Source organism: Caloenas nicobarica, chromosome 5 (genome assembly GCF_036013445.1).
Source record: "Caloenas nicobarica isolate bCalNic1 chromosome 5, bCalNic1.hap1, whole genome shotgun sequence".
Lineage (NCBI taxonomy): Eukaryota > Metazoa > Chordata > Aves > Columbiformes > Columbidae > Caloenas > Caloenas nicobarica.
The window spans coordinates 53,493,066-53,519,827 of NC_088249.1; the positions used below are offsets into that span (position 1 = coordinate 53,493,066).

Here is a 26,762-nt window from a genome sequence, read left to right on the forward strand (position 1 = left end):
CTTCAGTGGTGTAGGTGGTACTATCAGCAGTATTGTTTGTGATTGCAGGACTTGGTAAGGCTGAACAGCTTGATGAAACTCATTACTGCTTGTCACCGGGATTTTCTGTGGAAGTTTTGGTGTAATTCTTGAGGAACACTGTGTTAAAATTAAGAAATAAACATTTGTGTTGCTAAGGTTCCTTCTTTTGTGTGAAAACATTCACTGTGACTTTTATTTCTTGCCGCAGAACTATACATCCAGTTGCTTCAGTTGCCTTTATTTATTTTTTTTTAAGACGTTCCCACTAATTTTTGTTAGCCAAAATTTACTTCGTAATGTAAAATGTTAATATGCATCATGACATGCAGGCTGAAATTGAGAGAAATATTATATTTTCGTGGTGTTCTATTTGGTTTTGGTGTATTTTTCCTTTAGGGGCACTAAATGCAAAAAGCAACTAAAATAGATTTTTCTTTTATTTGAGTAGTCTCTCAAAGAGAAGGTGGTGGATGTTGCTGCAGGACTGAGACATGCCCTTGCTGCTACAGGTAAATGTCTTAATTTTAATATCATTTCCGTAACAAATAAAATGGAATTTTAATGACTTAGATGGGGAGAGGGAGGTAAGGAAGATTAAATTTATTTTAGCTTCTATTTATTTTAAATAGCATAGGGAAAATACTGCTGAAAGTCGTATACTAGATTTTGGTACAAATTAACATGAATAATAAACATACTGGAAACATCTTCCTGGAAATTTGTGGTGAAGAAGTGTTCTCCAAGAACTCAGAGTGAGGGTTTATTAACAAGTTAATTTTCTGATGGGTGTAAAACTTACTGATCTATTTTCTCCTATTCTGAAACAAAATGCAAAAGGAGGCTTTTTCTGGAAAAAATATTTCTGGTCAATCAAAATATCTTCTTAATATTTTGAGTTACTTATAACATGCAAAATGATAGATTTAGGTTTGTATAAGTTGTTTCAAAATTGAACTGCACGTGAAATGTGTCCTTTTTTAATGATGTAATTGAAATCAACACCTGGAAGAATCACAAGAATGAAATTTTTATTGGGATGGGGAGGGACAGGATCTACTTAGAGTTAATTTTAACCACATGCCTTTGAAAAATTTGTTCCTCTGGCTCTTTCTTCCACTGTCTGCTGTGTGTGTACTTGGGAGGGTCATAACATCTAAATATTTCTCGTGTTCTTACAGACTTTGAGTTTGTTTATGGAATAACTGTAGAAATCAAAACTTTCCGATTGGCATGGTTGTGTTAAAATTGAGAAACAATCAACCATAAGTGCTCTTTTGCTTGATTTGGTTTTGCATGAGCTGTGGTATAGATTCCAGGTAGTGGAGTCCAGCTGAAGATGCGAAGGAGATGCTTGAGAAGAGTGTGCTCTCTGGTGTGTGTATGAATACTGGGAATTAAGCCTCACTGAACTCTGCACTCAGTGAACATCTTGATTCAGAGCCAGGTGAAGTCTCTGGAAGCTCCTCAGGAGAACACAAGTGACTTCACTCCCTCGGTGTGCTGGACTGCACTAACAAATTGGCATGAAGAGAAGAACAGGGAAAAGAAAGTGCAAAGAACTTATAGTAATAAATTGTATCTGTTCCTGAGGTGCTACAGCTATGGTACGTCTGTTACTGAGTCCTCAGTAATGTCCTAATATAGTCCTCAGAGGTGAGACAGGTTGCTTAGTATCTTTTTAGTTTTCCTACCTATATAATGAGACTACAACTGTTTGTTGCTTTATATCTTCACCAGAGTTATCCATATGTTTTTGGCAAAAGGTATTTTAAAGTATAATTTGAATCAGTGAAAATGAAGTGAATGTACCTTTAAAACTGATTGAGATAGGTGATTTTGTTGATGGTTGATGTGTTTTAATCTCTTCTATCTGTGTTTCCCCTGGAAAGAGAGCGGTTTGGTGCTTCAGTGGGGAACTGGCATGGCAGCTCAGGCGAAGCGTGCAAACCCAGGGAAAACCCTCCCCCTGTTCTTGACAGCAAAGGAACCCTGTGAAGTAACAGGTAACCCAGGAATCTGACTCCTTTGTAAGGCTGATAAAGCAGAAGTATAATTTGGAGTGATACGTAGCATCCTTTTATTATGATGCAACTTGGTATTACAAACATGTAGTGGAGTATCTGAAGGATAGAACGGGTGTACAAGGTCATAATCTGTGGAGGAAAATGATAGTCTTGCAATGTGTGTGGCCCAAAAGCAGAGGCTTTTGTTATAAAATTCATCATCATCATGTTACACTTGTATGCGTGTCTGTGCATGAAATGACACCTGCTATACAAATTTGATGAGACTAATTTTTCTCTAGGCCTGGAAGATGTAAAGGTGAAGACAGTTGCTGCAAGCTCCTGTCATTCGGTGTCACTCACAGGTAGGCCTTAGGTACAGAAGTGAAAGTCCTCATCTCAGCCTATAAAGATTTTTGTGCTTTGGAAGCATTTGTCAATTTGTTAGACTGGAAAAATTTGATCTTGCTTAGTGCTGGTTAATTGTTTTGTAATTTGTGTTTTTTAATTTTTGCGGTTTTGTGTTTTTAAAGAGCTGGATTGATTCTCTCAATTCTATGTTCTTTTTCTTGGGGTCAGGTGTGACTTAGCTCTTATGAGTAAGTAAGGGTCTGGGCTCTTAATGGTTAGAAACTGTGAAAGGGTTTATGGAAGGACACGGTTGGGTAAGTCTCTGGAGCTGCAGCATGATGCTGCATTGGGAACTCTGGATGGGTGGGTGGTGGAACCAGTGCAACCCTTTTGTCCATGGGGAAAGGGTATGTTGGGGGGTGTCCCAAGAAAGTGCTGTGGCTGTCCTGCTTCTGCTACGTGAGCTGATGCTTCCTCATGGGTCTGCGCTGTGCAGGAACGTCAGATGGTCTGGAGCTATCTTGGCTGGCTCTAATATAAGTGTGCAGATCTGTGTGAGGTAACGCAGCAGCACGAGGCTTATTTAAAGCAGTAGGAAGTTGCTTTAATCGCTTAGGCACTTCCATAATGTCTGACATTTGTTCTTTGATCTTTGGGCAGTGCTCCCATGCTGGGGTATTAAGTATCCAGCAATGAAAGTCTAATAAAGACTTTTTTGGCAGACTGGGAGAAGGGGAAACGGAATAGCTTTTCAAGCCTGTAACCTTATGGTTTTGAAGTGTGGAAAATATATTGGACCTTATGAAGACAAGTCTTTGCCAAACTTTATAGGAACAAGTTCTTAGCAAATATGCAGCCATCTGGTACCTCTGTCATCATTAAAGGAGCACCTGGAGTATTTGCTTATTCAGATGTACAGAGATTTATTTGTATGGGGAAATGTTCCAACATGTAAATTATCTTGAATTCTGAGATGCAGAGTGTATGTGCAATTAGTGAAGAACTGTAAGGACAAATAGAGTCTACTTCAGCTAATTAGTACTCTGTATTTAGAGAGTGAGCAGATTATTCTTTCATGCTTCTGCTTTTTATTTAAGAGAGTGGTCTATTTGGCAGCAGGAGGACCAAGATTAACAAAGTGATGCCAAAGACTTTAATAATCTGATGCAATTGCTCCTCTTCATCCTGCAAAATACTCATTATTACTTAAAATACTTCTTATTTTAAAGATACTTGGTATATTAAATATACTACTGCAGAGTGTAGTATTTAAGTGGAGATGTTTTTCTAGGAATCTCTCACACTGTAATGCAGTTTTCTTTGGCTCTGTTTCATGGGCCACCTGCTGGTAGGATACCAAACACCTGCAATCAGGCAGGTTTTTGACACAACTGTTGAAGTGGGTTGTTGCTGACACGAATGGCAGTTCCTTTAAAAAAAGGATGGTAATCGACCTGTATCCAAACTGGCCTGAACCCTCCAGTGATGGGAATATGCCACTAAGTCTTAGTGTCTAAACTTTTGTTAAAACCTACTCAAGAAATGAGGGTCGAGCATATGACTTTTTCCAGGATAAAGCAAACTCGTCGTCTGGAGAAGAAAAGGAGGTGACAGAGGCAGTGCGCATTAGTTGTGGAAACATACATGACCATAATGTTTTTCTTTGTTGAAACAAGCTGTTTCTGTCACCTCTTTATTTTTCTCTCCAGAGGGGGTATGTACTTCACTCTAGGAAGGAATGTATCAGTTTTAGTGGAGAAATCAAATGAAACAATTGCTTGATTTGTTTTTCATTTCAGATGTGTTGCTTTAAAAGGAATGTGGGAAGTCCCACAGATGACTGTCAATAACGTGTAACTTGACAAGTACTGTCTCTCCCTCCCCCCTACTCCTCCTCTCTTGTTTTTTACAGTAGCAGTATAGTGGAATTTTCTTGGCTTATTCTTTCTGTTACTGTTACCAAACTGAGATCATTAAATATATTGTAGCCTAAGTAATGCTTTTCCCTCTGAAAGATTTACTTCTGTCATGCTGCTTGTAAAGAGTTCAGTGCTAAACTGAGTCTTGTGGATATGTGCTCTGAACAATTCCATTTTGGAAATGATATGGCTTCCAGGCTTTCTGGGCACATGATCGTGTATTTTATGTGTGCAAGATTTATTTCTTATGCTTACAGCTTGTACAGAATGGCAAAGGACTTCAGCAGGCTTGAGACAGCTCATGTTCTGTTAAGCATTTCTTGTAGATTTTTTTTTTTTAACATGAAAGCCTAGCCTAGAACCTGGGCGGAATGATTTTGTGCTGAAAAGATGGAACTAATGATATATAATATCTGCAGAGGGACTCATCTGAGCAGTCATCTTGTTACTGTCAATTGGTCCTTAGGCTGTGAGCAACTCCAACCTGCGCTGGTGAAACATATGAAGCAATGTGGATGTTTCTGTAAATATAATTATCCCTGTGGGTGGAATCCTGGAACGTGCACTTGCACAAATGCTTATTCTAGAAAAGGGGTGAGGGAGGACAAGTAATTACTTACAGAAGTCTCTCACTAGTTGTCTAGCATTGTTTTGAGGCATGATAATATTTTAATTTTGCCTTATGATGGGTGGTACCTGCTGTAGTTGTATGTTCGTAGGTGTATGTCTAGTTCTTTTAGGAGCGAACTGTGCAAGGTGAGACAAGGAGCATTAGGCTGTCCCTGCTTTGGCGATTTACTGAATTTGCTCAAGCTGAAGAGGGCAGGAGAGTTATGAGCAGAGCCAGGAGTCTGTAGCTCCTGTAGAGAGGCTGGGAGACTGTAATGCAGAGCAGGAGCAGCCAGCCAGGCTTTGAAGAGTCCCAGGTACTGGAGGGGAATTAAATTATTTGCTGCGATTCAGAAAGTTATTTACTGGACTGAATCAAAGCTTTGGGGTGGGAGTAAAAGGTAGCCTCTCAATCTTCTTTGAGGGACTCATGGTAGAAATGAGGTCTAGGCAGTTTGACATGAAAGCTCTGGTTGTTTCAGGGAATCAGTGTAGCCCTCAGAAAACAGGCTGGGTTGTTAATGCCCTTGCAAATATTTCTGATACAGTGTGCACACATGTGGTAAAGAATGGTAGGAAAAAGCATGCCAAGAAAACACAAATTGAATGAAACATTGTTCTTTCCTCAGCATCACAGAGTTGAGACAGAGCCTGTATCTCGTGGTGTTATATATATATCACTTTCAACAAATTTTACTTCTCTGTTGACTGTAGATGAAGGACACCTGTATGCCTGGGGTAGCAACAAACACGGGCAGCTAGTGAGCAAAGAGGTCTTTCTTGCTGAGCCCAAGAAGATTGAGACTCGGTTTTTCTCACATGAAAAGATTGGAGCAGCTTGGAGTGGCTGGACCCACTTGGTGGCACAAACAGGTAGGATATCTAAAAAGCAGTAACATATAGCAGCAAAACAGTATATTGTCTTTATTGCATGCTCACAGTGTTCTTTCTCACTGATTGTGATGCAGTGTTTTGCAGTTTCACCTGAGCAGTGGTTTTCTCTTGAAAATAATGAGGACAGACATCTTTTGGCTTCTGTCCCTGAAGTATTATTACGCTTATAGATCGGAGGGCCTAGCATCTTCATAAATGTAGTAGCACCTGCATGTACACATTAGAGGGATGCAGCCTCTCTGCATCATCATGTTACTAGTATACCAGAATATATATGAGATTCTAAAGATAATTCTGCTGGGTGAGTTATGACATGTTTGAGAGGAAAGAATTAGGTGGAAAACTTGCTTCAGAAAATAGAGAGGTAGGAAAATATGGCTGCAGCTTCCAAGATATGTGACTATATTGGGCAGGAAGACATTGGTAAAATTCTCAGGGCGCAGGAATTAGGGAGGCAGAAAGATAATCCCGAGCAAGTGTGTGTTTGACAGGTGTCGGGGCATAGCTGTGTACCATTGCTGGCTTACCTGAGCGTTAGTTGAGGAACTTAAGAACAGGCATAGCCGAGACCCTCTGCTTCTGCCATCCCGTTTGAGAATATGTGGTCGTGTTGCAGTAAGTGAGATAAGTTACATGGCTTTGCAAAACTGTACTAACATTTCTGTACTTCAAAATTGAGCTTGGCTTTTCATGCTGCTTTTCTTAAGTGGAGTGTTTTAAGGACAAAATCATGTGTTCAGAAGGAAGTTGATAAACTAAAATAAGCTGGCTCGTTTGTGTGTTTGTGGTCAAACTCAAAACATATTTAGAAAAGACAGGTAAAAAGAAGCATCATTAGACTTGAAGAGCATTCCCTAAAGATGAAACGAAGGAAGATTTAATGTTGAAGCTGGGAACTGTTCAAGTGAGGACGCTATGAAAGCTTGTCACATGGAGGGCTGTAGAGTTAGATTCTTTCCTTGGAAGAAATAAGAGGAAGATTATTTAGTAATGACGTTCATGTGTAAAAGGACGGTTGATGTGATGAAGGTAATTTGGATGCATTTGTATTGTTGCTTTGTTGTAAAATACAGAGGCAGAAGGGAATGGTAGGTGAGATGGAAAGGTAAGAGACATTGGAAACTACATTGTGGTGTTCACGTGTGAACAGTGTGCACTATTTGCTTTTCCTGTTGCACACTGTGTAGTGTGATAGTTAAGACTAACAAGACGATGAAAGTCTTCCATGGAATAAACAGAACAGCCGGAGTTATATTAGCAGGGGTAGCATACGTGCATTTCTGCTTTTGCCTTGTATAAACTGCCAGGTGAGGAAAAGACCAGATGAAAACATTTTTCCTAGAGTCACACTGGAGATTGAATAGCCTATTGATCTGTCAGGATACAACGTGTTTGTTAGGAACACTGCAGAAGGGGCCACAGATCTGTTATCGTTATTATTTACTGGGTTCTGTAATTATGGGTACTAGTTCAAGCCTTCAGCATGAGTAGTTTTATTTAAATGCAGTTCTTGGATGCCCAAAGGTCAGCATGTATTTAAGTGTTCTATTAAATTGGTGCTGTAAATCCTGAAACAGTCACGCAGTAGTGTCCTTTGCTCTGTGAAAAAACTGTTTTAATTACTGTATACTCTGAACTCGGTGCTAGAATTTGGAGGGATGTGATGCATGACTAGAAAAACAAATTGATGAAATGTTCTGTTTCATAGCATTCGTTGTTTGACATCAAAGTACACAAGAGAAATGCTGTGTAAAAAACCCGTGTTACTCTAGCTGCTCTTTTAGCTATTTAAGTGTTTGTGATTTTTAGAGGATGCTATATTGAAAATTTCAGAGCTGTGATCAGTGCTACATACTGCTTGAAAACTTTTCAGGTGGAATGAAGGATTTTATCTAAAAATGATTAATTCTTGAATAAAATGCTTAGTGTCATTCTCACGGGAACAGAAATGGTAGAAAAAAAGACGTTAGTCAAGATAACCTCATTTTTGAAAAGAACATCTTTTCAATGTGGTTTGCCTTGCTTCACTATTTCTTAGTAATGCATAACCACTGATGAAAACTTCCATGAAGTTTTGGTAACTTTAATGTTTCACTTAGTTGATACTTATCCATGGCCATTACAGAAATGAAGTGAATATTTTTAGTAGGTGATTTGAAGAAGAAAAAAATTGTCAAGTGATTAGCATGGATGTTATTTTTTGTGAACGTTTGAAAAGAATTTAAATAAAAATAGGCTGGCTTTTTACATCTGTATTAGAAAACTGACCAAGCGATGCAGTGGCATAAATTATTGCTGAAACTGAATTTTATGTATTTAGAATTTTAAATCTCTTGAAAAAGTCAATGGACCTGAACCTAAATCATCCTAAACAAGATTTTGGATGGCCTTTGGCAGCCTCTAGAAACCAATCAGAATCTCATGGGATTTTCAGAGGTTGCTCAACTACTAGACAGGGTGTGAGCTAAGTACTGACTGTTCTGAAAAATCACTCACTGCCTGTGATAAACTTGCAGCTAAGTGACTGAAAAATGCAGCCTGCTTGAAAACCTTTCCCTGCATGCAGTTCTTCCTCCATTATTTTTATGTCCTTCTAGCAAAGGAGGAAATGCTGCTTCAGTTTCCTGGTGCTGAAATCGCATAAACCAGTGGTCTCCAAACTTTATTGATTGTGCACGCACTCAGTAATACTTTTTTTTTGAGCACGCAGCCCCAGTATTTCTGTACTTATTTGTCAATTACAGACATGTGCTATTGTAATATATTATGTAAACTATAAAACATGCACAACAGAAATTTTAAAAAGGATGAGATAAAGATGAAATAAACACTACTTAAAATAATTTTATTAACTAAATTAAAACCATTATTACTTTTAAAATAATTTAAAATAGTAGTTAATTTCTTGGTTATTTTCTTCCTGCCCTCCAGTGGATTGTCTTGCGCACCCCCTGGGCTGCATGCACTCTGCTTTGGAGATTGTCAATATAAACAATTCCTGTACACTTTATTCTGGAGAGTTCCACAATTAGTGGAAAGGAAGCAAAACAGATTTTTTTGGGCATAGAAAAATGGAAGGAAGGGATATTGTAGTATGACGACTCTTTATTGTGGAAGGTAGGAACATACTTTGGAAATACATTGCAGTGTATAGGGACTTGATGATGGCAAAGCAGTGGATGTGGTCTTCCTTGACTTCAGTAAAGCATTTGACACAGTCTCCCACAGCATCCTCGCTGCTAAACTGAGGAAGTGTGGACTGGATGATCGGGTAGTGAGGTGGACTGTGAACTGGCTGAAGGAGAGAAGCCAGAGAGTCGTGGTCAATGGGACAGAGTCTGGTTGGAGGCCTGTATCTAGTGGAGTGCCTCAAGGGTCAGTACTGGGACTGGTATTGTTCAATATATTCATCAATGACTTGGATGAGGGAATTGAGTGTACTATCAGCAAGTTTGCTGATGACACCAAGCTGGGAGGAGTGGCTGACACACCAGAAGGCCGTGCTGCCATCCAGCGAGATCTGGACAGGCTGGAGAGTTGGGCGGGGAAAAATTTAATGAAATATAACAAGGGCAAGTGTAGAGTCTTGCATCTGGGCAGGAACAACCCCAGGTTCCAGTACAGGTTGGGGAATGACCTGTTAGAGAGCAGTGTAGGGGAAAGGGACCTGGGGGTCCTGGTGGACAGCAGGATGACCATGAGCCAGCACTGTGCCCTTGCGGCCAAGAAGGCCAATGGCATCCTGGGGTGTATTAGAAGGGGGGTGGTTAGTAGGTCAAGAGAGGTTCTCCTTCCCCTCTACTCTGCCCTGGTGAGACCTCATCTGGAATATTGTGTCCAGTTCTGGGCCCCTCAGTTCAGGAAGGACAGGGAACTGCTGGAGAGAGTCCAGCGCAGGGCCACAAAGATGATTAAGGGAGTGGAGCATCTCCCTTGTGAGGAAAGGCTGAGGGAGCTGGGGCTCTTTAGCTTGGAGGAGACTGAGGGGTGACCTCATCAATGTTTATAAATATATAAAGGGTGGGTGTCACGAGGATGGAGCCAGGCTCTTCTTGGTGACGACCAACAGTAAGACAAGGGGTAATGGGTTCAAGCTGGAACACAAGAGGTTCCACTTAAATTTGAGAAGAAACTTCTTCTCAGTGAGGGTGACAGAACACTGGAACAGGCTGCCCAGGGAGGTTGTGGATTCTCCTTCTCTGGAGACATTCAAAACCCGCCTGGACGCCTTCCTGTGTAACCTCACCTAGGTGTTCCTGCCCTGGCAGGGGGATTGGACTAGATGGTCTTTTGAGGTCCCTTCCAATCCCTAACATTCTGTGATTCTGTGAGTTTGCTGCATGAAAGAATGGGTAAGTTTTTTTCTAATTATTAGCCTCAGCACAATGCAAAATTTAATAACATTTATGTTACTGTATCTGAAGTCTAGTGTTGTGTTTTCAACAGAAGGTAGTGGAATTTTAAGAGGCCGTTACAAATCCTTAGAGTTCTGTTTGGATTTTTTTTTTCCCCCCCCAGAACATGAATCCTGGTCAGAGTAGTAATAGTAAAGCATTCATAATTGCAGCTATCTTGACAGTAAATTAAAACTTCTCTTTGGAAAGACACAGGAAGAAACTGGGTGGATAAAAGCTGGATACTCTGTGCATGCATAAATTCACAAATTTTGCCATTTCAAAATGACATTTTGATCTTTATGTGCCAGATAAGCACTGCTTGACTGCAGAACTAATGGAACATTGGAAAGTAAATGAGATGGTAATGTTAAAAGCAACCATCTGGAGGAATAGTGGGCAGTTTCATGGATGCAGTGGTTTGACACTTTGAAAGTGAGTCCAGGCAAGTTACCAACTTTATTATCAGAAAAGAAGGAATGTAACATAAATATCATTTCCCCTCTTGTGTAAACTAGCTGTTGAAAAAGACTCGCTTTTTTCCCTTCATGCTATTGGCAAAATTTTGCATTGTAACCTAAGGCCAAAAAAAAAAAACCCCGAAAACCCAAAAAACTCACAAAATCCTTCGAGACAGACAATTGCTTCTTTTTCTGCCTTGCTTACTGATTCCTACAGAAGACAGGCAAACAATTAGGCTTTGCAGCACTTTTGCAGTACTCCTTCAAAATAAGTTATATTAATCTGCTACTAGTGGTGATCCTAGTTGATGGCGGTTGGTACGGAATATTTAGGCTGAGAGACCCTGGTTGGTTTTTGATCAGGTCTCTGATAAGATAGGAACTTGTTAGTGTCTTTGCTTTAGTTGTTTTCTGCATGAATGCTTTTGTTCCGAGTGATTTCAAGGCACGCTTTGCAGTTATAACGGGGCATTACTGTTATGCTCTATGTGAAGGACAGAGCAGATGCGTTCTTCTGGCCTCAGGCTCCAAAGGCAAGTATTATTCTCCTCAGGCAACCACTCTGTGAAATGATCGTGTCCTTTCCAGCGCTCTGCTTGATGGCACAAGGAGCACCACTGCAGTACAGGTGATGTTTTTGAATAATAATGAGCAGCTATCTTGCATCACTGTGCTCAACAATGTCAACTTTAATTTGTGCTCCTTCTCAAGCTGATACAAACCCTTTGAGGGTAATGGCTGAAAGAGAGGTTATTGCTTAGATCATTTAAAAGAAAGCTAAGTTGTGGACTATAATGCTGAAGATGTAAATTAGGCTACTTTGGGAAAGGATAGAACCAATCTGACTTGAAGGCAAACCTAAATATAGCAAGAGAAGTCTTTTAAAGACTTGGAGGTGAATCATCAACTTCAATTCAAAACAAGTTATTTTCTTTTTAACTGGGATGCCTAATAAATAAGCTTTCTTAATCTGGCCTGTTCTATTATCTAAGTATTCTCCTGAATACATTCACTGATCTATTTTTCATGTACCATAACATGAAATTATGCCTGTTTGAGCTCAGATAAAGAATTCCAAACTCTTTCACCCTGAAGGAGTTACCTTAAAAATGCAGTTAAGATGGTATTTCTGCTGCCTGTGAAAAACTGCCTACAGCTAAAAAGTCTTGGAGGAACAAAATGCCTTGACATAGTCTGAATAGAGTTCTGAATTCTCATTCCAGATGTGCATCTGAATTTGTGCATCTTTGAATGTCCTCTGATGTCATGTCATTTAGGCCACATAAAACCACTCTGAAGTGGTCTGACATGTTATTGACATGGTAAAACAGAACCCATCTCGTGTTTCTTCTTCCGAAGCAAATGAAAATGTGTCCCTCCAAACACTGAGAGCAGACTGGGGAATATTTCCAATCAGCTGGTCTGAAAAGGAGCCTTATTGCTGTGTTTTCTTATGCCGATGCCAGTCACTGGGTGAAGCTCCAGCTGCGCTGGTGGGTGATGCAGCAGATGTGGTGTCACCGCAGCGAGGTGAAGGGCAAGGACATCGCTCTCTGGCACCCGAGCACTGCACTTTCAGCCCACTAGAGGTCCTTTCCAGTTTTCTTTTGAATCAAGACTTGGCAGCCTTCCTCATACTGGAAAGCATACTTTCTTTGCCTTGAGTTTTTCAGCAGCTCCCTAGGATAGCAAGCACTCAAGTACTGAAACCCCCTTTTTTTTTTTTTGCTTGTCTGTGATACCGTAAGGCATCTATTTTATGGGGACTCTCCTTTCCTGTTTTTAGCTGCTATATAGCTGACAGTCAAACAGTTTGAAACTGAAGCCTCTGACGTTCTTTATAATGTGAGGTAGCTGTATTTCATTTGACAGGATGCTGGGTGTTGGGAAAACAGATAAAATTGTAGAAATAACTAAATCAAAATCTGCAAATGGATAGGAATCCCTGAACCTGTTTGAAGCAGAACCTGTAAAAAGAGTGTTTAAGAGTTAAAAGCTTTTGTCCATCTGTCTCTGGCTAAGTAAACTCTAACTGAAATCTGGTAAATGCTTTTGCTTTCCGGTGGTGTTGGTTCTATGGTTTTATGGTGCATGGTTGTTCTCATGGCCTCCTTACAGTGCTGTAGCTCCATGTTATGAAGCAGTGGGATCTTATGCCTCAGAGCCTTCATGTTACATTCCTTGCTGTCATAATAAATACTGTAGTTGTTGTGCACTATAAGAGAAAGCAACAAAGAATGTCTATTGAAGATGTGTAGATTTTAAAACAGAAGTAGCTGCCACAGGGGAGATCATATGAGTTTTTCCAAAGTATGCTGTTAAATTCCACCTGTATGCCCCAGTGTTAAGCCACATAATTTTTGTTCGACAGAAATGTAACCTCTAGAAGACATTCACCTGATGGTGTGGGTTTTTTGTGGTGGTGTTTTTTTTTTTTTTGTTTTTTGGTTTTTTTTTAAGAGATGCTGGGCTGCAACTCCAGTGGCTGAATTAGTGTGCTGTAGTTGCCTGGTTTGCACTTACATTGGGGTTGGTGGGCCAGTATTATTTTGACTTGGGTCCAAGCAGATCCGGCAGCTCTGCTAGGATGGTTGGAGAGAGTGGAAGGTTTGCTTCTGCTGTTGATAGTTTGTTCCAATGCTGAGACTCCATCTTAAGACAAAAAAGAAAAATAGCCAAGTGAACAAGAAAGACAAGGTGAAGGCTGAATTCAGATCACAAATGGAATCTAACAGAAAATGTTGCCAGCGTTAAGCCCTTGTGGCACTTCTTGTATTTGTTCTAGGGCTTTTTAGGAGCACTTACAGGACCCGAGTGGGGAAGGTCTATTATGTACCAAAGTTTACCGTTTATTTTCTGTGAATATATCAATGTGGAGAGTTGATTTTTGTTAAGTAATTTTATGAAAGGAATCTTTCATTTTGGCATAAACTTCCTTTTCAGTCATGAATCATCCCATTAATGCAAAAACTTTGAGGCAGACACAGTAAAGCTAATGAATTGCTGCACAGATGTTTTTATTTTTTCTGAAGCACTACAGTTTGGGCAGCCCTTCAGGTTTTGGGAGGGAACGTCCTCACTAGAAGGAGCTCCTCTTTAGGTTAATTCTTCCCTTTTGAGAGCTGAGAAGACAGATGTTCAGATTCCTCACATGATCTTCAACCGTTTCTTTCAGTAATCCAGAATTCTGCACCAATGAGATTAGTTTGTTATTGCAATTTGGTCAGCAAGTCTGCTTTGCCTACAGGAACAATTGGTTTGAATCCTCTTTACTGTTCGCTGATGGGAACAAACCTTGATTTCCCCCTTCCTTCCACCCTGAGTTGGGGAAATTCCATATCATCAGTCTTTTATAGGTGCTTGGGAAAAATGGCCAAGAATGAAAAGCATGAGCGACTTAGGGAATTTCCATTTTCCTATTCCTGGCATCACTTTTCCTACTTTTTGTTCAAGCGTGGCCCAGTTTGTATCTATGTAGCCCCAACTTGGAGAGTTCTGTGAGGCCCACTGTATACAGATTCAGCCAGTCCTCAGGAAGGAACATTTTGTGGAAGGGAAGACTTTCGCAATTATCAACTTTGGTAATGTGCAATTCTGGAGCTGGGCTCCAACACCCTCCTTTTTCATATCTATCGATGTTTAACCTTCTTGCCTTCAGCAAGGTACAGTAAGATCCTTTGTCTCCTCTGCGATCTTGTGCTATTGGGCTACCTAGATTAAACACCTTCATTTTAATTGCAGGACCCGGTAGAATATGCTGTGCTTTCTTTTCCTTGGCAGTTGAGGCTGAGGTTGAGCAGATATCCCAGCCTGGAGCAAGTGTTAGTACTTTCTTTGTACTATGGAGGTTGAAGTTTGGTGTGTTTTCATGTAAGTAGATGTCCTTGATTCGCTTGCTTTGGACCTTATTTTGTTCATGGGATCAGGGCTATGGTCGGTCACGTAGATTAAATCAAGAATTAACTGAAGTAGAATATATTGGAGAGGAAAAACCAAGGAAACCCAGAAGACCTGAGCTAGTGATCTGAAGAGCCCTATTCTTCAGCACCTTATGAAGTTTATAGTGTTGTTATCTGTTCCCAGGGTTTTGATGGGAATTCTTTCCTTAAACAGTAAGGAACTGAAATTTACAGACAGTATTTATGGAAGGTTTCTGCAAATGGGGCTTAAGCAGCCAAATCCTACAACATCTTGTCTTTGGGGAAGATGGGGGGTGAGATCTTGCCAGGGCTGCCATAGAAGATTGTTCTTCAGACTGCCAAATTGCCACTGCATGTCAGGGAAGATTTTCTGCCAGAAGATGGATCTCAGTAAGTGGTAGATCTTCTGTGTGTGCTCTCTTGAGGCACAGCAGATTTTGTCTCCAGCAGCTATGGCTCACCAGCACAACAGGAGCCTTTTACATCCTACTCTGTGTGTCAGCACTTCTTGTTTAGTTCTGTCTTACAACACAAACATGTTTCTTGTATATTTTTTTTATTCCTTTAGCAAGAACTGAATAAACAAAACCTGTGGGCTGGCTCTGCCTTATACAGTCTTTTTTTCTTTACAGTATCAGATTTTGTTACCAAGTTAACAAATTTTTAGCTCACTGACCATTAAAGCGTCCTAGATTTTATTTTTAAAATTGTATGGATTTGAGTTTTAGATAGCTGTAAATAGCTAGAAGGAATTGGCATTTTCTTTGGCTTCATGGGCTGGCATCGTTCCTTGGCTTTATTTTTAAACTTACACAGTTAGAAAGTGTATGTGTCTGTCTATTGCTTTGTTATTCTACGCTCCTATTGCTGCTGCTCCCTGCTGGGAGTTACTTCCACATGACTTTGGTTAAAGTCTTGAAGAAATTCTTTCTATAGTTTGGTTACCGAGGAGGAGGGTAGGTTCAACGTGAACTGAAGGCACATTCTGAAAGGTGGGTATCAAGTGTTCAGAATTGTTCATGGATGGGCAAAGATTTTTCACAGAAGCTTGCTAACAACATCTTTTGAGTAATTGTGCTGTTCCTTTGGTCATCGTCCCTCTTTTGCCTCTCTTTGTTCTTAGTAACTATCAGTTGGTCAGTAAATAGTTGCACATGCCGTACCATGTTATATCTTTTGTATGTGAAGAGAGAGGTCTCAGGAAGACACTAAACTATCACTAATTTTGGTTAAAGCTATTCATTGTAAAATAGTTATTTCAGTGATTGGTGTTAAGGGCAAAGAAACTTATCTCAATATTTATTTGAAATTTGCCCTGTAGGCTATGCCGTGAGTATATTGGAAAATGGAGATTCAGATGGTCTGTGAACAGTAGAATTTAAATGGTTTTTTTTTGTTAAATTTAGCTCTTGATAAATGCTGAGTTTTCAGCAAGAATTGTAAAACAGGAGGAAAACAGCTATGACAAATTTTGCAGATCTTTTCTGCTCATCTTATGTGTGTGCCCGCCTACAGAATGCCTCTCCCACAGCAGGAAAGGAAGATGCAGTGCACAAGGCTGGTCTGACCAAGTCAAGTGGCCATGACTTCCTTTCATGCTTGCTTAGTCCTGTTCAGATGTATTTTAGTAAGTACTCCATGATTGCAGGAGCTTGGAGAATGACTCAGCCATCATTCAACATTACACTCTGGGGCATTTCTAACTTAGACCATGTATGTGGGAAGGGGGACTATATTATATTGAATTTATCTTTTTTTTTTTTTTTTTGTGTCATATCTTCTCTTTTGCTGTTGGAAATGGTGATTATTGTGGACCTAAATAATGTGAGTCGCTGTCCTAACTTGAAGGAACTTTGATCTTTAAAAAGCTTTCAGAAAAATGAACCTTAAAAATGTGGATGTGGTATAGATTTTGTTCAGGTCATTAGTGTGTGAGGTAAGGGATTCATTACCCTTTTTTTTTTTTTTCCCCCTTCTGTTTTCATTTATTTTCTTTGGTTTCTGTGGTTGTATTATTGCAGTTTATGGGTAGCCATATATATAGCAAATGTAATAAACAAGGTCAGATACATTAGCAAGTATGTTGAAGATTAGAAGATTATAGGAAAATTCTAATGGGACCTCACTGGCAGCACGTGGACCGTACTAAGCAGTGGAAGATACCAAGAACAACAGGCTGAGAACTGTAAATTAAGTTGAATTTATGAAAGAATGCAAAAGCTAAAAGGGAAACCCCTGATCCCTAGGCATGTGCAGACAGGATTTAGCTGATCACAAAAAGGTAATTATTGGTGTGACAGTGGCTCTTGTTGTCTGTATTTGGTACCGTTCCTACTGGAAAACAAAAAATCTCTTCCTGGCTGTGATGTGTGGGCCATATCTGAATTGTTTCTGCTGAACGGCTTTCACCTGGACTCTCAGCAGTGGTAGGTTCCTTTTTTATTATAAAACAATACCTTTTTACGGTGCTTGTATACAGGAAACATGTAAATGTGGTATTCGTGCTGTTTTCAATATTCTATACCACGAGAGCCAATTTGCAAGAAGAGTTGTAGTTTTGAGGGGCTGAGAAGGGCAGCTCGTGGACTATGAGCTATTTCTTGGGGTTTTACTTTCTCTTATTCTTTTTCCCTTAAAGCAAATTATAATGTTGCAGTTGGGATGATGATGATTCTCTTGGAAACACCTCCACTTTCACAGCTATTGTGTAACCAGGGTACAAAGCTGATACAATTTTCCTTTGAAGAGGAAGTCTTTGACCATAAGTGTTCTTGTCTTTCTGATTCTTCTGTGTACTTGTAGCTGGAACTGTTGGCATTATCTTTTGGTAAGCTGTTTCTGTGATTGTTTGGTGGTGGTGGGTTTTTTAGTTTGTTTGTTTGGGGTTTTTTTTAATGTTAAACCATTTCTCCTGAATCATACTGAAATCACTTCATTCATATTGTATTAGTGTTTCTGTCAATTCAACTGTTTTGAAGATGAAAAGAAGCAAAGGTAAAGGCAAGAGAAAATTCACAGCTCTGTTAACTTCTGTCGTAAGCTGCCTCCAAGTTGCATGTTCATAGGCATTACTAGAGAAGGATACAAATGTGTAACACACAAAACCACTGTTCTTTGGTTGCTGCTCTGACAGACTGGACCAGAGACTATATAACTTGAGTCAGCTCCTTTCCGCCTTGCAGCTTTTAATTCAACATCTAGGCTCCCATGTGTTGTGGGTCCCAGCAGCCATCCACAGTGATGCTTCTTTATCAGGCTGATATTCAGCAAAAAGCATGGACTTGAAGACTGGGTAAGGGAGTTCTTCCCTGCGCCCCCTTCCAGCTGAGAGATCTGGGGTGGATGAGGGCAAAAAAAAAAGACAATTTAATTTTGAATGTTATGTCACATGACATAGTTGCCTGTAGTGGCATGGCGATGGGATTGGTTGAAATTTTGGCTACTCAAAGCCCTTAGTAGTATAAAGAATTGATGTGGAGCAGACAAACAGTGAGAATTTGCACTTCAGAAATTCTGCAGTTACGCAAAGTGGATGTGCATGTTCTCAGACAAACAGTTCAAATACTTAGTAAGGTAGAAGTGCTTTGCCCTCACTTTGCATAGAGTAAAAAGCTGGAAGCTGAAACCAATCATTACTTAGTAGTTGAAGTAATCTGTATGGCAACTGATTGCCAAACACAATGTATATTTACTCTGCCCTCTTAGTTTTGTTGGTCTTTAGACACGTGTACAAGAGAAATGACTATTGCATTTTCAAGTAACTGCATTTACAGCTAAGCATTACTAAGCTCGGCTTTTGAAAGAAGCTGCCTGCGTGTACATGATCTGTGCTGCTGAATACTTGTTTTCATAACCTTTAAATGACATTCCCATTTAGTAATTAATTATTCAGGCTTAATGCTCACTAATGAATCTTACTATTTGAACATAGATAATGTGCTTAGTGACAGCTGATTGCTTCCGAAAAAGAATACCTTTTGGGACTTTTTTCTTAAGAAACAAAAAAACAACAAGGAAAAAAACCCAACAATGCAAAGCCTGTCTGGTTACCTTGAGGTACTTTTCAAATAGTGAATTTGAGGTAAGATACTACAGGATACAGGAGATATATCAACAGCTGTGGATTTTGCGTTCCAGATTGTAGTCTTGTAGGGCTTTTTCTCCTTTGATGCTTGGGAAGTATAACGAGATCTGCTAGGAGAGTGTATCTATTTGTTTTATTTGGTAGCTAGGCTGGTGGCTTTTTTTCTTTAAGTTATTCCAGTTGTGAGGAGCCATAAAACAACCTAGCACAAGTCTGTGATGAAAAATTTCATTTTGCCATATGTACTTGTTACATTGTCCGTGTGTGAGTGCCAGGAATGACTGTGCTATTGTAACATGCAGTTGTACCTCTGTCTCAACAAAGTATGTGCAATGGGCTATTTTCTGGTACGTGGGGGTTTAATGCATTTATGATTGTAAGCATTCAGCTGAATTAGCGAGGTTTTTGAGTGCCCTGAAAATACCGTGACTGACATCTATGTTTTAGCACTTGAGTCTAGTACATACAAAAGTGTGGTTAGCAGCTGATATCCTTTAACATTTGTTGTGTTCCTTAAGCAAAATCGGTTTTCTTTCTATTTTTTTTCCCTGTGCTGCTTTATGGCTTGATTTCATTAAATAAAAGATTAATGATTTTTTAAATACAACACATGAAAAATATTGCTTTGCTTATAAATATTGTTGAAATCCAAACCTTATGATTAATTCCTACTATGTAGTAGGAATGTATATTGGTTTTGTTTAACTTTGAGTTGTGTCGATGTTTATCTCCAGATAAGTTTTCATTTTGGCAGTATATTTTGGATACTCATTTTTTAATAATTGTATATGTAGAAGCACAGACTGTCAGGGCACCAACACCATGTAGCAAGATTAACCTGCTACCTTGAGAAGCTTGCAACCAAACGCTAGAGAGGGTCAAACCAACAAACCTGAAGTCTGGCGAAGAGGAGCAGCTGTCAGTGGGCACTGGATGACCCTGCAGCGGCTGGGCAGACACCTCTTGTTGGTGAGTGAGGCTCAGTCTCAATGACACTGTGGAACAAGCAAGCCATTCCTACCCCAAGGAGAATTTTAAAGGGGAGTTTGCAAGCTTTTTTGCACATTTGTTATTCAAGTCCTCTTTTCTGTAGGAGAGAAGGAGCTATTTCAAGACAAGTTTGTGGCGTGCTAGTTGAAACTCAGGTGCAACTCCCTCTGTTTTTTGTAGTTCTTATTCGAACTTCAGGGCAAGGACTGTCTCTCAGTGTAGGTACATATATTCTGTGTGGATCCTAAACAGCTGAGACTGAGATCTGCAGATAAAGGGGAATTACATTTATCTCGGTTCCTTAGGATGCACTTCAGGTTTTGGGAATGTTTTGCTGGATTTAAGAGCTTGTTTCGTTCAGGTCTGCTTTCTTCTCTGGCCAGTGTTATGAGGAACATAGAATGTAATGAGAATAAAGTAATCACAGTAATTATGTTTCCTTTTTTGAGACAAAGACCTGGACAATAAGAAAGTATTATCTGATTCGTGCAGAATAGAAACCCTGGGAGGGGTGGGGTTTCCTTACGTAACTAATTCTCACTTGTACTCAGTGTCATTAATTAAAAGAAAAATGACACAAAACATTGTGAAGACAAAGATCTTTTCAGGCACAGTGTTTTGTCAGTTTTGCTAAGATCTTTTTATCACGACTATAAGAAATCTTATTTTTCTACAGTTTCTAAAAACTCCTTTAAGAGTATGTCTTCCTACTTGTCCTTTCCCCCCCCAAACCAGTAAGCAAACTGAAAATCAGTTTGGTGTTTCTCATCTTGAGTTTTGGACCTTACAACAGCCAATGGTTGTTTTGCAGGAATTTGCTTGTACACAAATGTTTTCTTTCAGGCTCGTGTCTGCTAGTGATGCAGCTGATTAGAGCTGAAGCAGTTCATTTAAAAGAAAATGGACAATAAAACCACCAGAAGAGAAGGTGAGGCTATGGAGACAATATAAGGGCGACAGTGTGGATTTCTAGAAGTTCATCTGGTTTGAAGAATCATCCTGACAAGTCACACAGTACAAAGGAGGATGTTAAATCCTCTTGCGCTTGTCTCCTCTTGCTTGCTCACTTTGCTAGAGATTAAAAAGAAGGAAAAAAACGCAAAAAACCCCAAAAACCCTAACCAAACAAACTCAAAACACCTTGGGCATGCACAAAGGCAGAAGCTGATAGCTGAAACCTAACAAACTGCTGATGTGTCAGATTTAAAAATCTAGAGTAGTTATTTTAAGTTCAATCCACCAGAGCCACGTTGGAGCAGCGTTCATCAAAATCAGGTCGTCCCATGCTCTTGGGATTCAAATCTCTGCAGTGAATGAATCCTCTGTAGACACAAACTTGACATGTAAAATTGTTTTTTGAGTGTCTGATTTTTTTAAGCTTTTCACTTCAGAGCAGAGCAATGACTCCTCTCCACCTGGCCACCACTTTAGAGCAGGAGAAAGCTCATGGTACCTTTACAAGCTGTTCTATCTCACTGTATTCTGTGAAGAATGAATGGGAGGGTACTGCTTCTTTCAATCAACATCTTTTTTAATGTCAGGGAAGAAAAGGCCGTGAAGAGCCAAGAGCCTTTTGTTCTTATCTTCATTGTTGTTCCTTTTTTATTCCTAAGGAGAAAAGTTCTCTTCTTATTTTTCCCTTCTGTCACTTTCAAGCCAAAACCCCTTTTATTAACAGGCTGCATAGCACATCAATACTTATATTTTGACCCTGTTCATGTACATAGTTAAATAATCCTGAAATGTAGATGTGCTGGCACTGCAAGCATATACAGGTGCTATAGCTATATGGAGGTGGTTGTGGACACCTGTTGCTTCCTTTAGTAAACATCAGAGGTGTGTTTCATTAGTATAATTCCCTCTTCACAGGGAATTTCAGATTTCGTTACAGGAGGGACTTGCATTGTGTTTACATAAGTAATAACATTTCTAAAATGTTTCTAAATGTTTAGACTTCCAGACCTAAACTTCTGCCTCATGCTCTGTATATTATAGCTCTGAAATGCTAAAACCATCTCACAGTTAATCTCTTAGTATGTGAATTTTGATGAGTTAGAGGTCTGAGCTGGAAACAGAAGGCAGGAGTCAAAGGGAACTCTCCTAGCTGGATAGCATGCTGTTGTAGATGATGGAATTTTTTCAGAGCATAAGTGTCATTTAGATACTTTCACCATTATGCAACTATTTGCGCCTTTGTCCCCTCTCTTCCTGCAGTCTCCTTGATGTTAAGCTTCTTGCCTGTACGTAGTTCGAGGTGGAATCTTGTGGTGGGTTTTTTTGGGTTTGTTTTGTTTTTTCCTTCCCTTTCCCCGCCTCACCCCCATATTCTTTAACTCTCTCTTGGGGGTAGGGAAAAATGGGCATAATATTCCTGACAGAATACATCACCTTATTGCTCACTATTCACCTCTTGACTTCAAAGGGAATGGATTTTTCTTCCCATCCTCTTTTAGACTGTTTTGTTCCTCCTGTCAGTGAGAATGCCGCAGTTACAGCTGCTCCTTATTTGAGGTGAACAGCCCACTCTGTCGTAGTCAATTGTAGTTGCTGTTCTAATGATTCTGACTCTGAACAAGTGGGGTGGGTGATCTCCTGGGAGGCTCTGGAGGTGCCATCGTTGGTTTTGTGATCCTGTTCTGTTTCTGTACTTCATCTCTTAAGAACAGCACACAGTTAGGGTTCAACTCCATTGGATGTAGGACTCAGGTGCTCCTGGAACTGCTGAGAATGTTAAAGCCACTTAGCAAGTCCCAGGACTGGTCACCTAATGTTCTATTTTTAGAATGCTTCCTATTTCTTTGTGAATATTTGACTTCTACTATTCAGAATCATATATGTCTGAGGCTTGTTATCTAGGGAAGTCTCTGTGCAAATGGTCTGTGAATATTTGTTGTTGGGAATGCATCTCGTGGACAACAGCAAGAGAGCCCAGTTGTTCTTCAAACTGCCATTCCACAGCATTTCTTGTAATATTTCTGTATCCATCTTTCCACAACATGCCCTTGAGTCTTCTGACAAGGCAGATATTAACCCTAGGAACTTGATTACGTTTATTTATCTCTTGTAGACAGATGCCTGTTCCTTCTTAGATGGGCTCACATGGCCGTGGGATATTGAGAGTAGCAGGATCACTTGCTTTCTCCAAATTAGACAGATTCACAAGTGTTTGCAAGATTGAAGCTACAGGTGACGCTTTTCATAAAATGATCTAGAAAACATGGATATATTGTAATTTGTAATTTCTGAATAAGATTTTCTGTTAGCACTGTACTGTGTTAAGTCTAATGAAATAAGACCTGGACCTTGCCTCAGAGAGGATAAAAGCCTGAGCAGTCCATTTACAGAGAAAGGGGAAGGAAATAAGACAAAAGAAAGTAATTGTGAACAAAAAAACCCGTATGCCTTGTGTTATAGTAGTTCAAGGGTGTTACTTTTTCAAAATGGTGTCCACAAAGAATTGAATAGGTGCTTAGAAAGAAATATCTATTCAGTTTTCTGGGCAATGTTAGGGGAAGAGATGCGGAATTGCAGAAGAAAGGAAATTCCAGGTTAGGGAGGCCTATATGGAAGAAAGCATATAACAGTGCAGAAGGGCATGGAGATATAAATATAGAATGTCAGTAAAAGTGTATGACTCATACTGCTGTAGTAGCATAGTGCAGAATTTATTCGCAGAAGTACAGAACAAAAACCCTATGGTATACTATGATGCGTTTGCAGATAGTTTTCCATAGTTGGTTAATGTTTTATGCATCCTGCTTTTTTAAAGACATCACTGAATTGTGCTTTGATTTTCTTTTTTTTCTTCTTTTTTGTTAGGACTTTGTTTTTAGATGAAGAGTTAAGTCCTCTATTGAACCTTGAATGCAGCAGTTCTGTTTGCTGGGTAGAGATGAGTTAGATTTGGTTTTAATCATGTAACTAAATTTAGTCAGCAATCTGCATTTTAAGGCACTGCTATTAAAAGTCTAAAAGTGAGATATGTATCGTAGTTTGAATTTAAAATGAGCCAGAGGCACAGCTGGTGAGGCAGTCATGACTCTAATCGTGAGTGGAGAGAAATGAGAAGAGAATTTTCTCATTTTGCAAGATGAATGCAAAGTGCGATAGGTACTTTAACATGTCGTGCCCCGGCTTCCCCTTCCCCAGCTTTGTTTCTTGATTGCATGGACTTGATGACCGCATTTTCATTTTTGAGACTTCAAGATCATCTATTTGTTTGATATCAGCAGTATGAACGCAACTTTACAAGCATTTTACTTCTTACATTGTAATTTTTCTTTCAGTTTATTCAGAGCTTCGTGTAGTACTTCATGTTTCCAGTCTTTCTTCTAAAAGCAAAACAGCATTTATCCCATGTAAAACCCAAGCCCAGAGGCAGGACTTCCAAGGTATCTGGAGAGCCTTGGAATTTGCCATACTCAAAAGTGTTTTTGTTTTGTTTTTTTTTACAATCTTTCAAAGCAGTGAAGCAAGTCACTATTGAGTATGTGGATAATACCATTGACTCAACGTTGCCCATCTTGAGACGTAACTTGGTATAACTATGGAAGCAAAAAAGGGAAAGTTTACACTGTTTTTTAATGAATGAAAGTCAAAGCTGTTTAGCTGTTTAACGGTGCTGACAGTCCTGATAAAGATGTATCTGTTGGTAAAGTGCATGATCAACTTAGCACATCATGCAAAACTGCAAGTGATCTCTAGTCTATCGTATGGAATATTACATTGACTTCATACAGTGCTGCCTTTAGTGATGCTTGCTGTTGCCAAACTCCCATTTCCCAGGGCTGTTTTTCCACTAGATCAATTCCTTGGCTTGGTTTACTTTCCCTGTCACAAATAGTTCAAGCACAATGAAGGCTGGTGGCCTAGGGCTGAAAACAGCCATTTGGGTCCAAAGTTTCTTGAGCTGTCTTAGTGTAAACTGTTACCTAATGAATTCGCGGTCTGTGCTTCGAACCTTTTAGTCTGTCCTAAAAGGATGTCACAGGCCCAGTATCTTCTCTTGGAGAGTCTCCCACATTCTCGTAGCTTTACCTGCCGAGTCGAGTATTTTTGCTTACATTGCATTATCATACAAGTCATTGGATGTTTAATGTTTTGATATCTGCAGGAGGCTTTGCAGGGAGACTGGATGATGTTCCCTTATGTTGTATCTATTTATATTAATGCCATGCAACACAGTTCCTTCTGGTTGGATGAATTTTCTTTCATGATGCATAATTGTCTTCTAGGGTGATTTCTTAAATTTCCGTTTTTTTTTAGCAGTAGGAATGGGTCACAGTTGTCTGCTGAATCATGCATGAGCCACTGATTCTAGTGATGTGAAATCCCTTAGGTGTCTCATTGGTTTGTCTTGCCTATATGCTTATGGTTAAATTGGTCACCAGATTTGGGGACATCTGATGTAGCTCAGAATGGCAGAAATTGTTGATGCACTTGAAGAGTATAGGAGCTTTAACTGACAAATCCATAGCTATCGCAGGAGGACTGGTGATGCCCTTATGGTTCTCTTCCTGTGGCACTTGTAGCCTTTTGTTGCAGGTTTAAACCTTTTTATGGGGTGCTTGGAAGCCCTTGTGAACTGCAACATGTTGGGTAAATGCTCTGTGGATTATTCTGAACTAGACGTGTATTGCAGCCTGTGACTGCAGAAGGCTGAAAGTGGCAATTGAAATGATCTGTACTCTTCTATTGCCGACATCCTTGAAATGATTTTGCTGTTTAGTCTGAATTTTCCTGAAGAGGCATGACCTCAATACTATACATAGGTTTGTGTTTTAGTGATATGTTTTTAATAGCTATTATAAATGAATATGGAAAAAAATCAGGAGTATGTGCTGTTATATAAAGATACAGAAGTCTGTAAGGAGGGTATAGAAAGAAGATGAGTTAAGATGTGGGCAGCTCTGGTCCACTGAACTCCTGTGTAAGAGGATGAAGGGACCACTTAAACCTTTGTCAGAGCCCATAACCCTGCTTTGTACTGAAACCATGCACAGGTAAAGGTGTTCGACTGCAGGTGTGGTAGTGATGCCTGGTTTCCAGCTGCTGAATTAAAGCTGTCTTCAGCCAAGAAGGAATTAGGAATGCATAGATTAATGTTCATCTGTGAGGCTGCCCTGCACAGAGGCTGTTTCTAGGTAGGTGAGGAAGTTTCTCGGAATGGTTGAAGGACATTAGTGATTGTTCTGAAGGACAGCAGAGATCTGTAGTTGTGGGAAAGGTGTGTTGGTTTGCCTGTTGTAGGACAGGGAGGAGGCAAAGGCAACCTCTAAATTACAGTTTTTAATACCTGTTCCTGTGAATTTTCATGTGAAAGCAAGCATTACGAATTTAATATAGAACATCCTGTTTCGAAGTCTGAATGAGATTAGGCATTCCATGTGAATATCAAGACTTCATTTGAAAAGTAATTGTTAATGCAACCATGAATTGAGATAGCCTAGATGAACTCTTTCATCTAGGATTTATGAAAGGACGGTGCAAAGCTTGCCTGGATACCAAATAGAGACTTCAAGGAGATAAAGCTAGTGCAATCATTATATTATCTTAAAACAGGAAAATTGATATAAAGATGAATCTGAATCTAGTATAAATAAGTAAACTTTGATGTTCCTATCTGTCTGTTGTGTTTTACTGAGAAACCAACCTGGTTTTAGAACTAATTTTTTTTTTTTTTCTTTCCTGATTATCTCCAAATACTTATGTGGTTGAGCAGATTGATCAAGAAAGTGCTAAAAGGGAAAAATTATATGCTCCATAAAGCAGCACAGTGAGATCTATAGTATCAGGCAAGAAGCAACTAGAAGTGTTTTATGCAACGTTGCTGGATTTGCAATACCCTGAAGGTTGTAAACTTGTAATTTTGAGGCCATTCTCAACTGTCTGCACTTTATGATAACTTAAAGACAGGAGGATGATGTGAAGAAAATGCAGAGGAGCTTTTCTGATAGCAGAGTGCCCATTGTAGTGCTGCAAGCACTTGAATATGCACGTACCTTCATCCGTATTCTGCGAGGGACGTGAGCATGTGTTTCAGATGATTTGCTGCTGTACGTATACTGATGCAGACTGCTGTGTTTACAGTTCAAAGAGCAGGAGGAAACTAGATCT

The 26,762-nt window shown here is 39.7% G+C and overlaps 1 protein-coding gene across 8 annotated transcripts in view; it reads left to right on the forward strand.

Annotated features, from left to right (window-relative positions):
• Nucleotides 1-26,762, forward strand: part of SERGEF (secretion regulating guanine nucleotide exchange factor) — a 281,087-nt gene that overhangs the window by 4,529 nt on the left and 249,796 nt on the right. For all 8 annotated transcript variants that reach the window (XR_010606276.1, XR_010606275.1, XR_010606278.1 and 5 more), the window contains exons 5-8: nucleotides 470-530; nucleotides 1,911-2,024; nucleotides 2,327-2,389; nucleotides 5,618-5,776. Coding sequence is in view for 3 of the 8 variants with exons in the window: in XM_065635838.1 (XP_065491910.1) it covers nucleotides 470-530; nucleotides 1,911-2,024; nucleotides 2,327-2,389; nucleotides 5,618-5,776 (397 nt within the window). In the remaining 5 variants the exon portion in view is untranslated. The remainder of the gene's footprint in view (nucleotides 1-469; nucleotides 531-1,910; nucleotides 2,025-2,326; nucleotides 2,390-5,617; nucleotides 5,777-26,762) is intronic.